General features: G+C 37.7%; 1 protein-coding gene across 1 annotated transcript in view; it reads right to left on the reverse strand.

The window, feature by feature from the left end:
• Window positions 1-12,908, reverse strand: part of Megf8 (multiple EGF like domains 8) — a 619,502-nt gene that overhangs the window by 168,245 nt on the left and 438,349 nt on the right. The window contains exon 26 of the mRNA XM_090390015.1: window positions 8,629-8,830. Coding sequence (XP_090246141.1) covers window positions 8,629-8,830 — 202 coding nt within the window. The remainder of the gene's footprint in view (window positions 1-8,628; window positions 8,831-12,908) is intronic.

Consider the following 12,908-nt stretch of genomic DNA (forward strand, 5'->3'; position numbering starts at 1 on the left):
CCAATTCCACATGCTGAATGTTCATTTTCATTCCAGTTTCTCTTCACTGTACAAACTGGCTTTCTGGTGGTAATGTAATCATTTAAGTTTTGAACATTTATTCATCTACTCTATTCTTATTTCTTTTTTAATCATTTATAATAATTGAACAATCCATCACAATAAAATGAGGAAGTTATAAATCAATAACACTGGAGGACAAAACAATTTTTAAAAAAGCAATAAATAGATAATTAAATATAATTTAGAGAAATTTGGTTACGTCACATGCAAAGTGTCAGGATATAACAGAGAATTTCTAGGTGAAGTGGGAAGTGAAGAAGAAAAAGTCAGAAGCTGCCTCAGTCTTTTTAAATTTGTCTATTGTGATGAGAAATTCAAAACTATTTTACACTAAAAAAAATGAAGAACAGCATCATTAAATAGTGGTACTAAAGGACATTTACTGAACCAAAATTTGGAATGTTATTTCAATGAATAACATGCTGAACTTCATTAGATCTAATCTTCCGTTGTTTCCCAAACTGGTTATTAATATTAATATATATATATAAAAAAAAAAAAAATCCATTTCATATGTTCATCTCGAATAATTTGACTAATTCTCTTTAAATTTATGAAAACTACTATCTATGCACACCATCAGGTGGAAGTATGTTCCTACAGTCAATTACTTGCAGGCTGAAAGCAACTTTTCCCACTTCTATCCTTTTCCAATTTAAGCTCACATCCTCTTCCATGTGTTATCCAAGAAAGTGCAAGAATGCCATTAGCATTTAGTTTATTCAATTCATTTAAAGCTTTAACCATAGTCAGGGCCGTCCCCCCGGCAAATTTCCAAATGTGGCCCCTATTCAGTTTAAATTTTGTTTTAATTTTTTTCTGGGTCTCTCTTAGTTGCATTCCTAATCCTATGTATTAAAAGAGCTACTGGAAACTTTTTTGCAGCACCACTTTCAAAAATTAGTCTCATTTTAAGATATTATCTGATATAAATGACCAACAGGACGTAAAATACAAGTTGTTGTTGTTATTTGGTTTTAGGAGCATTAGCAACTAAGACCATATTGCTACAGGGATATGTGGTGGTCATTCCCTGACCTTTCCACATCCTCCGTATTTGGTAGTCACGGGCTTGAACCCCGGTCTAATCAAGAAGCGTGTGCTACACACTGCAGCTCCTGCCCACCTGGCTACGGAGGCGCCAATAAAATACAAGTAAAATACTATATTGGTGAAGACTGAAGGGTTATTATACGACAAATAATAAAAACCAGTATGGTGGCCAACTGCAATAATGCTGACGATGATGCGGCGAATCTACATAATAAAATTCTCCGACCGGCAGCGGACCTATAAGGCATCCTTGACATCATTTTGCATGCGAGAAGCTTAGCATGGAGCATAGCGGACACTAAAATATTATAATTATATAATTATAATATATAACAATATATATATATATATATATTATTAATTTATAACCATAAGCGAGAATTAAATCTGCTAATTATTTTTCTAAATATCAATATGTTCGGTACATTAAACTATTTAAAGAAAGCCAAAAACATTATTCATATATCACTATGTTCCGTGTTTTGCGGTGCTTTTGACCACAACGTAACATATGGGACAGAGGGTCTTTTAAAAAATTATTTAAGTTCAACAAGTGAGGCCCCCAGTAGGCCGAGGCACCTGGTGTTCCGCCATGTGTGCACATGCATTAAAACGGCCCTGACCATATGGTATGTTATTCTGAGATTACTACAAACCATAAGCAGTACCTTGCATTTTCTAATATTACAACATAACATTAATATTAGCAAGGGCACATGATGCAAGAAAGAAAGCTTATGCATGAAATTGCACATGCTTCAAGAAAGAAAGCTTATGCATGAAATTGCACATGCTTCAAGAAAGCAAGCTAGTGCATGAAATTACAGTTTCCAAATGCTGCAATTTACAGAACTCAACTCTTGCTTGAAGAGCATACTTTTGTGCTCCTGATTAATCTTGTTTCTGTTCTCCATATCCATTACAACAAATCCAAATCCTTCTTAAAATGAAGCTTCCAGAGCTGTATTCAGTCCTTGAGATGCATCCTGACCACTGACTGACACAACAGAATAGTGTATAGTGTGTTTAGGATCTAACAGCACCAGGGGTTTCCCCCATCTCCGCGTAGTATACATTGTGGTGTGGTGTGGTACAGAACACTGTAGAGGCAAGAGGTTTAAAAGTGTATGGATATTGTGGTGTGTAATGTTTTGTACCATTGTTCATGTGGTCTTTTAGCCGTTGGGTCTCAAATGAGCCCCACCATTGCTCACACTATACCTCGTGGAGGCAGACCAGGTACATCAGTATTTTAGAGATTTACTATTTACTCTGGCAAGTCCTGCCACCTAATTTCCTGAGATTTCAGTGGCTAGGACCTAAAAAAAAAAAAAAAAATCTTTGTCCCTGTGACAAAATTCCTGTATATCACTGAGCAAACACCATGAGCTATCCTAGAAGTCTATATGAACTGCGCAGAGAACTTTACGTCAGACTGCAGAAATACCTTCAGATCTTTTTCATTCTCCATGACCTTCAGTGAAGTTTCATCCAAATGGTATGTTATTCTGAGATTACTACTAACCATAAGCAGTACCTTGCATTTTCTATTATTACAACATAACATTAGCATTAGCATGGGCACATGATGCAAGAATGCAAGATTATATAGCTTAAGCCAAAAAAAAAAAAAAAAAAAAATAGAAAAAAAAACCAACACAACCTCCAAATGTTTTTCTAGTTCTCCTTTGAATCTGTTTAAGATATCAGCTTCTACAACGACAGATGGAAGTTTGTTCCAGCAATCAATTACATGCTGGGCTAAAGGCAAACTTCCGCACATCTATCCTACGACTGTCTTTCCTAATTTGAATTTATGCCCTCACAGGTGATTATTCTGAGCAAGAGGGAAGAATCCCATCAGCACTGAGTATGCTCAAACCATTCAAAGCCTTATACCCCTCAATCAGATCACCTCGCAGGTGCCTAGTCTCCAGACACTGTAATTTGCAAAACTTAAGCCTTTCTTCATAAGAGCAATCCACCCTTAGTTCCATTCACTAATCTTGTTGCCCTTCTCTGTACACGTTCCAATAGCTGTACATCTTTCTTAAAATGAGGCCTCAAGACCTATATACAGTACTCAAGGTGTGGCCTGACCATTGCCTCACACAAGGGGATAATAACCTCCTTATCCCTGCTAGAAAAATTCCTGAATATCATTGACAAGACACCATGAACTACTCTTGCAGACCGTCTGCACTCCTCAGAAAACTTCATATCTGCCTGCACAATTATCCACAGGTCCTTTTCACTCTCTACCACTGTCAGTGTAGTACCACACAGTTGATATGTTACTCTGGGGTTACTGCTTCCCATATGCAGTACTTTAAATTTGTCAATGTTAAACTTCAGCTGCCATCTCTCAGCCCATATGCTCAACTTTTCTAGATCCTGTTGCAGCATCGTACTGTCATTAGTGTCATTAACAACCCTGCCGACCTTCATATGTCTGCAAACTTGGACATTAAGCCTGATATATCATTATTAATATCATTAATGAATACAGAAAACAACAATGGATCCAACACTGAACCCTGAAGGATTACACTAATAACATTGATGAGCAGTGTCCATTGATTACCACTCTCTGTCTTCTCCGACTCAACCATCCTTTTACCCATAGCAGCCATTTGCCTACAATGCCACACTGCTCCAATCTGTGCAGCAGTCTTCCATGTGCAACAGTATCAAAAGCCTTTCTAAGAATCAAATATATGATATCAAAGTTATTCCCTGCATCCAGTTCCTTTTTGACCACATCATAGTATCCAATCAAATCAGTCAAACAAGACTTCCCTTTAACAAAACCGTGCTGTCCGAGCTATAACTGAAGTCTTGTCTAGATGATCCTGAAGTGCTTCTTTGACCAGTGCCTCCATTAATTTCCCTGGAACAGAAGTTAAACTAACAGGACTGTAATTACCCATGTCTCCTTTTGATCCTCCTTTGTGGATTGGGGTCACATTTGCACATTTTCAGTCCATGGGTACCTCTCCTGAGTCCAAGGAAGCTCTCATAATTATGGATAAGGGTTTGCTTATTTCCTTTGCTGCCTCCTTTAATATAATTGGACAGATTCCATCCACCCCAGGTGCCTTTCTTATATTTATCTTCAATAATTTCTCCTCCACTTTATTCTCAGTTATTACAAGATTATCTAGCTTACTACCAGAGTTTAATACACCTCTGGCATTCCCCTCCCTGAATTACTCCTCATGTGTGTGAAAAATATTCATTTAGTTTGTTAGCTACCTGAGCAGGATCATCAACAGGTGAACCATTTGATATCAATGGACCAATCTGATTCATCCCCTTTCTTCTAGAGTTTACATAAGTAAAGAAATCTGCTGTTTTTCTTTGTAACCTTTGCCAAAGATTTCTTGTAATCTGCCTTTGCTTGGTTAACTTCCTTTGTGACTTGGTTACAGACCAGCTTATATCTATCATAGTCTTCTGAGAGAGAGAGGGTGCCGACTCTCTTGAAAAATTACAGGCTCTGAAAAAGCGATAAGTGTTTGCCATTTTATTTACCTAATTGTTATTTTATATTGTACTTTATATGTAGCCTTATAGTTATAGTTACACTGGTTATTTTTATTTTTAATTTAGATAAGAGTTTTTGTAGATTAGTACTTAATATACATAAAACTGTTGTTTCTTTCGAATCTTGCAGCCATTGTTTTTTGTATAGAGTAGTAGGGAATTCAAATTTTTAATTGTAGTAACTAGGTAGCTGTGACATAAAAATATATAGCGTAACAGGCATCACTGCATTTAGGATTCTATTAGATAGTGTAGTATTGAAAATTAATTAATTAAATTTATTGACCTTATTAATTTAAAATATCATGACTAGAGCAGCAAAGCAACGGGCACAAAGTGGCAGGAGTGCTGTGACTCGGAAGAGAACTGAGGGGGGGGGCGATTCTCCAACGCATCACACCCTAAAAAAATGTGCAACTTGTGACATGTTTGCCAAACTCTCTGGAACAGAACATGATCTAGCCAAGGAGGATGTCTTTGTGTGTGTGCCAGGTGCAGAGAGTGTCTAGAAATTGTCAACTCAGCAAGTGGGTCAATACTCGCTGAGTTGTTGTGTCAATTCAGCCTTCTAATGGACGTCTATGAGAGCTTGAGGTGTAGGGTAGTTGCCCTCTAAGACATTAATATGAGGGGCCCGTCAGGCTCTCAACTGCCCAACTCAATGCCAGATCTCATTCCTGGGAATCAGGCAACACAGTGGCAATCTCCAAGGCAGAATGCGTTGGCCCCACAGAAGTTAGTTATTGTTGGTGACTTTATTGTCAGGGAGACGGGGAATATATTTTGTAAAAAGGATTGATGGAATAGGACCAGGGTATGTCTGCCAGGGACAAAAGTTGATGACATTGTAAAGCATATATCATGTTTTTAGAGCACAAAAGGTGATATTATTGTACAAGTTGGCACTAATGACATTAAGAGTAGGAGATCTGCAGATCTTAACAAGTACAGGTCAATATTGCAAAAATGTCATGAGTTAAGATTCAAATTGACAGAGCCTGCAATTCTGCCCAGACACGATAGGATGGAGTACAGGACGAGAGCTGTGTCAACCGATTCGGCCCTGGAGGGAATGTGCAGGGCTTGAGGCATAGAATTTTTTTCAGCATTTTCTGTGCTTGTTAACAGGAGAAACTGCTTTTACAGGGATGGAATACACATAAACAGAAAGCGTGCAAGAATATTTGCTGATGCTATCGAGGCAGTGTTAGGTGGGTCGGAAAACTGCTAGCTTGAGGGGGATTCACAGACTACAAGGATAAAAGTAGCTGCAGGAAGAGGTGGTTCTTGCATTACTTCTATTAGAATAAGTGGCGGCCTGGAGCGAGGGGTGCTGGCATTTCAGGGACTGATGGCAGTCATCGTGAAACAGGTGGATATATGGGATGTGTTAGGGTAACTAAGAATAAGAATAGGTGCATATATACTTGCATGTATACCAATGCTAGAAGTATAGTAAATAAATTTGATGAATTTGAAGTGTTGGTCAAGACATCAAAGGCGGATATTGTTGACATATCAGAGACATGGTGTCACACAGATATTAGGAATGCAGAATTGAAGTTTGGGGAGTACAATTTGTACAAAAAGGATAGACAGGATAGGAAGGGAGGAGGTGTTATGCTGTTAATTAAGAAAAACATAAAATCAAAAGAAGTGCATCCAGTTGATACAGATGAACAGTGCACTGTTGAGTCAGTTTGGTGTGACATTAGCACTGCGGAAGCAAAAATAAGAGTAGGAGTGTGTTATAGGCCTGATGACACGAATGAGTACAGCGAACAATTGTGCAGAGAAATAGAGTGGGCTAGTAAATCGGAATGTCTTATTATGGGAGATTTTAACTTCCCAGATATTGACTGGAACTTGTGGGTTGGTCACTCGCACACTAGTAAGACTTTTGTGAATTTATTGGATGATGGTTTTCTGCAGCAGCATGTTCGAGAGGCAATGCAGACAGGCTGCCAGGGTAGGTCATGGGGTTTTGTCAATGATATATAGCAATTTTGCTAGCAGGGAAAAAGGAGGTGATTGTCCCTCTGTATAAGGCAATGGTCACGGCATGCCTTGAGTACTGCATACAAGTCTGGAGGCATCATTTTTGGAAAGATGTAGATTTCCTTGAGTGTGTACAGAGAAGGGCAACAAGATTGGTGAGGGGAATGAAGGGATCCTCTTACCAAGAGAGGCTTAAGTTCTGCAAATTACAGCGGTAGGAGACTAAGCACCTGCGAGGTGATCTGACTGAGGTGTATAAGGCCTTGAATGGGTTGGGCACACTGAATTCTGATGGGATTCTTCCACTTGTTCAGATTACGAACCTAAGGGGGCATAAATTCAAATTGAGGAAAGACAGATGTAGAATAGATGTGCGGAAATTTGCCTTTAGCCATTGGGTGGTTAATTGCTGGAACAAACTCCATCTGTCGTTATGGAAGTTGATAGGTTAAATAAATTTAAGGAGGAACTGGACAAACATTTAGACGGATTTGTTTTGTAAATTTTTTTTTTGGCTGAAGCTGCATAAGCTCATACAGTTGCTTTCTTGCATCATATCCACTACTACTGTGCCTCCGTAGCCAGATGGGCAGGAGCAGCAATGCATAGCACACACGCTTTTTGATTAGACCGGGGTTCGAGCCCGTGACCACCAAATACGGAGGATGCGGAAAAGTCAGGGAATGACCACTGCATATCCCCAGAGTAATATGGCCTTAGTTGCTAATGTTGTTGTTGTTATTTGGTTTTTAGGAACATTAGCAACTAAGACCATATTGCTCCGGGAATATGCGGTGGTCATTCCCTGACCTTTCTGCATCTTCCGTATTTGGTGGTGATGGGCTCGAACCCCGGTCTAATCAAGAAGCGTGTGCTACGAACTGCTGGTCCTTCTCACCTGGCTACGGAAGCGCCCTTTAGCTGCTAATGCTCCGAAAAACCAAATAACAACAAATTTTAGCCAGTGAGTTATAAATTTCCTGAATAAGTTGCCTACGTGGGTGGTAGAGGCTGACAGTTTGGGGAAATTCAAAGGTCATCTGGACAGTACCTTCGGGTGAGGGAAATGCATAAGATGATAGGTTTAATTTCCTTTTCTTTTATTAATTATTAGGGTTTTTTTATATTATTGTTTTATTCGTTTTTTTTTTTTTGGCTGGTGCAGCATAAGCCATAGACTTTCTTGCACCATGTGGCCATTACTAATACTAATACTGAGCATTATCTTTAAACATAATTATACTCATGACTTCAGTATTTGGAAGGTTTGCTCAGGAAAACATAAAATAAATGAATATTTTAAAAGCATAACATTAATGAAATAAATATTAAAAAAAAACCTCACAAAATAATAAAATTTTAGTTAATGAAAAATTCTTAAAAACTAAGTTATATGCAGTAATGTGCCCTCCGAAGGAGAACGTTATGTAGGTTCTTATGTATTAATTGATTAAGGAATGACACTTTCCTATGTGACTGAATTTTAGTTTAGTTCAATGATAAAATGTTTATAAGAACATCGTTAGAATAAACCCCAACAGAATTCCTAAAACCAAACTAGGAACAATTGGTAACATGTCTAAATTTTAAATTTTCTTTTGGAATGCCTTCTTCAGATGATGATATTATTAATGGCAAATAGGACATTACTGCTCAAAAATCTATTTGGACAGCATTCCAATGCTGAAGCACTACCAGTTCTTAATCTATTATTTGGAAATCTGTTGAATGACCATACATCTGACCATTTGACATTATAGAAACTAAACCAAAAATCGGTCACATGAGATCATGTATGTTTCCTCTTTCCTTCTAACAGTCAGTAAAGAATAAACATTTTCTTACATGTTGTTATGTTCTCATATAATATTAAGATTTGTTAACCATATTTTGTAATGCTTAAAATCTTTTAAAAAATGAGAGCTGCAAATAAAGGAATAAAAATAAATTGAGAAATGCTTTCCTTACTAGAACGTAAAACTTGTCTTGTCCACATACACATTCCAAGACTACCACATTTCTCACAATCAGAAGCCAGACAGACTCTCATTGGGCAGTCTTTAGGCTTCAAAACAATACGTTGAGGAACACTGCAGTCATTTTCCTTTTCACAAGATGATCCTATAGGGATGCACTTACCAACCTGGCAATTAGAGCACCATTTACATACCTAAAACAAAAATATAATTTTAAATGTGTGTAAAAAGCCAGAGTGCAAATATAAAAAATTATTTGCTCAAAATTAAATAATACTGAATAATATTTTTAGTAATTTCTTTTAGATTTTCAGTTCTGCCAGAAGATTACCACTATTCAGTTTTTTATCTATTGATTTTATTTTTTTAATTAATCGCATGTATTATTTTTAATTGGCAATGCAGGTCAGAAACTGAAGTTCGTCAGCTCTGCTTGTGTTTAGCATGGAAAATATTAATTATATGTCCAATGCTGAGTGGTGGGAATGCTTTGACTCAAGGGAGGAAATCTGTAGCAGTAGTAATGGCAAATGATGTAAGAAAGCAAGCTTATATAAAAAAAAAAAAAGCAATACTACACAGTTCACCCATCCATACCCTCCAAGAATTTGTCTAGTTCTTCCTTGAATTTATTCAACCCATTCACTTCAACAATGACAAATGGAAGCCTGTTCCAAAAATCAACCACCCGCCTGGCTGAACGCAAACTTCCACCCATCTATCCAGCAACCATCCTTCCTTAACTTGAATTTACCCCCCCCTCAGCAAGTGGAAGAATGCCATTAATATTCAGCTTGCTCAAAACATTTAAAGCTTGAAACACCTCAATCAAATCTGCCTACAGGTGCCTAGTTTGAGATACTGCAATTTGCAGAAATGAAGCCTTTCTAAGTAAGATCACCCTTATGTTCCCTTCTCCACACCCATTCCAGCAGATATACATACTTAATAAAGTGAGGCCTCCAGACCTGTATAGAGTACTCAAGATGAGGCCTAACCATGGCCTTATACAAAGGGATAATCACCTATTTATCCCTGCTAGCAAAGTTTCTGTATATCACTGGCAAAACTGTGTGAGCTGTCCTGGCAGCATGACTGCACTGCTCAGCAAATTTCATGTCTCACTGCACAACCCCAGGCCTTTTTCATTCTCCATTACACTGAGTGCCTCCTTCATGGAGCCAGTGATCAAGTGTAAAAATGTCTTAATTTTTACTTCATGTTTGCCTTAGAGGGCTGTTACTTTGCCAAGTCACCTTATACTTTTTATCACTACTATACTTGTAGTGTGATACTCACTCCATGTATAAAGCTGTTCTTTTTTTTTTTTAGCGTACACTCATTGACACCGCACTAGGGAAAAACAGCAGTTGAACTACTATTCCATCTTTATGAGTCCGGCTGATTCACAGCAAGAGATCATTTCTTGATCGGTTCTGATGAATATTGTGGATATAATATTTATAAAACAATGAGAAAGTAAATGACTTTCATCGGAGAAAAGAGAGTAATGACAATTAAGAAACATACTTTAGGGTGAAATCTGAACCTTATAACTACATGGTGATTATTGTCTGGAAATTCCTTGTGGTTTGGGGAACAGACTTTAGATCTAGTGACTACTGCTGGACAGCCTGGAAATTTCTCCCCATTCAGATATGAGGTTCCTCTTTCTCCTCATAAGTTCCATTTTCACTGTATCAGGTCTCCAAAATAACAGTCCCTGGGATTTTCATTTCCCCATGAAATTAGTGTTTTAATGAACAGAAGCATTGGAAACTCTAAAAGGGGAGACATATATATATATGTGCAGATCAGAGACAAAGAAAAGGGACAGTAAAATGATGGAGAGACATAGACAGAGAAACAGGGAGACAGAAGGAGGCACTTCTCCTTTTCTTCAGGTTATCTTGTCAAAAAACATCTTGAGAATCTTTTGCTGCTGGCTCCTGTTCCTAAACGCCTATTCCTGAATATAGCAAAGATTATTCTGGTAAGTCTCACCCTATATTTATGACACGATAGCTTAAACATGAATGAAAGTGTCAAACATTCATACCTGACTCTTTATTTAACAGTCTACTGAGAAATATCCCTCCTCATAGGAACATTCACTAAGATAGCATCAATCTCACAACACCTTAGAAATTGGAGGGTAAGATTCGGGAAGATCCATTTGTATTAATGTAATACCATAAGTTATGACTGTTACATACTGAGTCTGTATAGTAGACTTACATATACACCATACACCCAGATACTCAAACTGAAGGATGAGTGTTGGCTCCGAGAGTGCAGTGCCAACTGAAGACTGCACGAAGAACACTGACATGTTTATACACGTGTATTATTAGCCTTACATATATAGTAATCTTGTATAATCAGTATTTTACACCTGTTTTTGTAGGCTAGAATTAATAAACCATGTTTTGTTTAATCATCCTTGCCTTTTAGCCATTCTCTTGCTACACGTTATCCACAGCACAAGTTTTATAGTAAAAGAACCATAGTTTTGCGGCATTCTGAGGTCTAACTTATAGGAGGATTTCAGAATGAAAAAACAACGCCCATTTCGTTGCTGTAAGCCTATTCTCCATGCTGCAAAAGAGGTCTTGAGGGCACGAGATTGTTGTCCTAGTATATAAACCATTAGTCAATCATATAAGTCATAGGCATTTTCTGGAACATCAATATTAATGATTAAACTTGCCCGGAAATTTTGTTATACACATTTCGCCTTGAGTAGTATTAAGAGTTGAATGTCTTAATCTCCATTTGAAGAATGATGACCAGAAACACCCCTATGGAACACAAGGGTGGAATTCAGGATCATTTGGATAGAAATGGAATTCTGAAGGATATGTAGGACGGTTTTGTAAAGGGAAAATCATGTTTAACAAATCTGGTTAATATTTTTACAGAGTCACTCATGAGCTGGATTTAGGGAATAATTTGGATTTAAGCAAGGCATTTGACTTAGTCCCACATGAGAAGTTACTTTATAAGCTGGAACAGGTTGGAATCACAGAGAAAATCCTTAGATGGATATAAGAATGGCTTCAGGGCAGGAGGCAGATTGTTGTAATAAATGGTTATTCCTCAGATTCGATTAATATAAGAATTGGAGTTCCCCAGGGATCAGCATTGAGACCACTTTTGTTTTTGATTTTCTTAAATTATATTGATGAAGGGACAGAGGGCATGATGATTCGCAGATGATGTAAAGATTGGTAGAGTAGTTAATGATCATCGCCAAGCAGAGCTTCTTCTGAGTAACCTAGATAGACTTTGGGGATGGTCAGAAAAGTGGCAGCTATGGTTTAATCCAGCAAAGTGCAAGGTGAACACCAGGAGAACAGTAACCCCAAAATAACTTATACACTTGGTGGAGTTGAATTAAAGTGAGTAGTGGAAGAAAGGGACATGGGAATTATGATACGGTCAGACATGAAGTTCTACGAGCATTGTAGATAGGTTGCAAGGAAGGCCCATGGATTCCTATTGATGATTTATTGAGCATTTGCTAGTAGAGATAAGGACGTCATAATCCCATTATGTTAGGCTACTGTTAGACCACACTTGGAATACTGTGTTCAAGTGTGGAGACTGCACCTATAAAAAGACATCAAGCTTCTTGAAAGATCCAGAGATGAGTAACTCACCTGGTGAGATCAGCAAAAAAGGATGTCCTTATGAGGAAAGACTTCGAATACATAGATTGCACGGTCTGAAACTAGGCACCTTAGAGGCAACTGGATTGAGGTGTCTAAGGCTCTGAGAGGCAATAGCAAAACAAATGAGGATGAAATTTTCATGATTATAAATTATTCTAGAACTATGGGCCATAAATTCAAGTTACGGGAGAGATGTTTAGAATGGATTGTAGGAAGTTTTATTTTAGCCAGCAAGTTATAAACTAAGTTACCTACATGGGTTGTAGAGGCTGACAGTTTGGGGAAATTCAAAGGTCAGCTGGATAGTTACCTATGGGAGGAGGGAAATGCATAGTTTGTCTATTTCCTTCTCTCTTATTATTGTTTATTAATTATTTATTTTATTTTATTATTATTATTTTTTTTAATTAATTAATTTATTTTCTGGCTGGTGCAGCATAAGCCTTAGGCTTCCATGCACCATATGGCTATTACTAATACTAATACTTCACTGTTGATAAGTTCTCTGAGGTTACTCCTACTGGTATACAATACCTTGCATTTGTCAATGTTAAACCTCAACTGCCATTTCTCAGCCCATTGACACAATTTTCTGAGA

Source organism: Mastigoproctus giganteus, chromosome 2, assembly GCF_048544385.1.
Source record: "Mastigoproctus giganteus isolate SK-2022 chromosome 2, ASM4854438v1, whole genome shotgun sequence".
NCBI classification, from domain to species: domain Eukaryota; kingdom Metazoa; phylum Arthropoda; class Arachnida; order Uropygi; family Thelyphonidae; genus Mastigoproctus; species Mastigoproctus giganteus.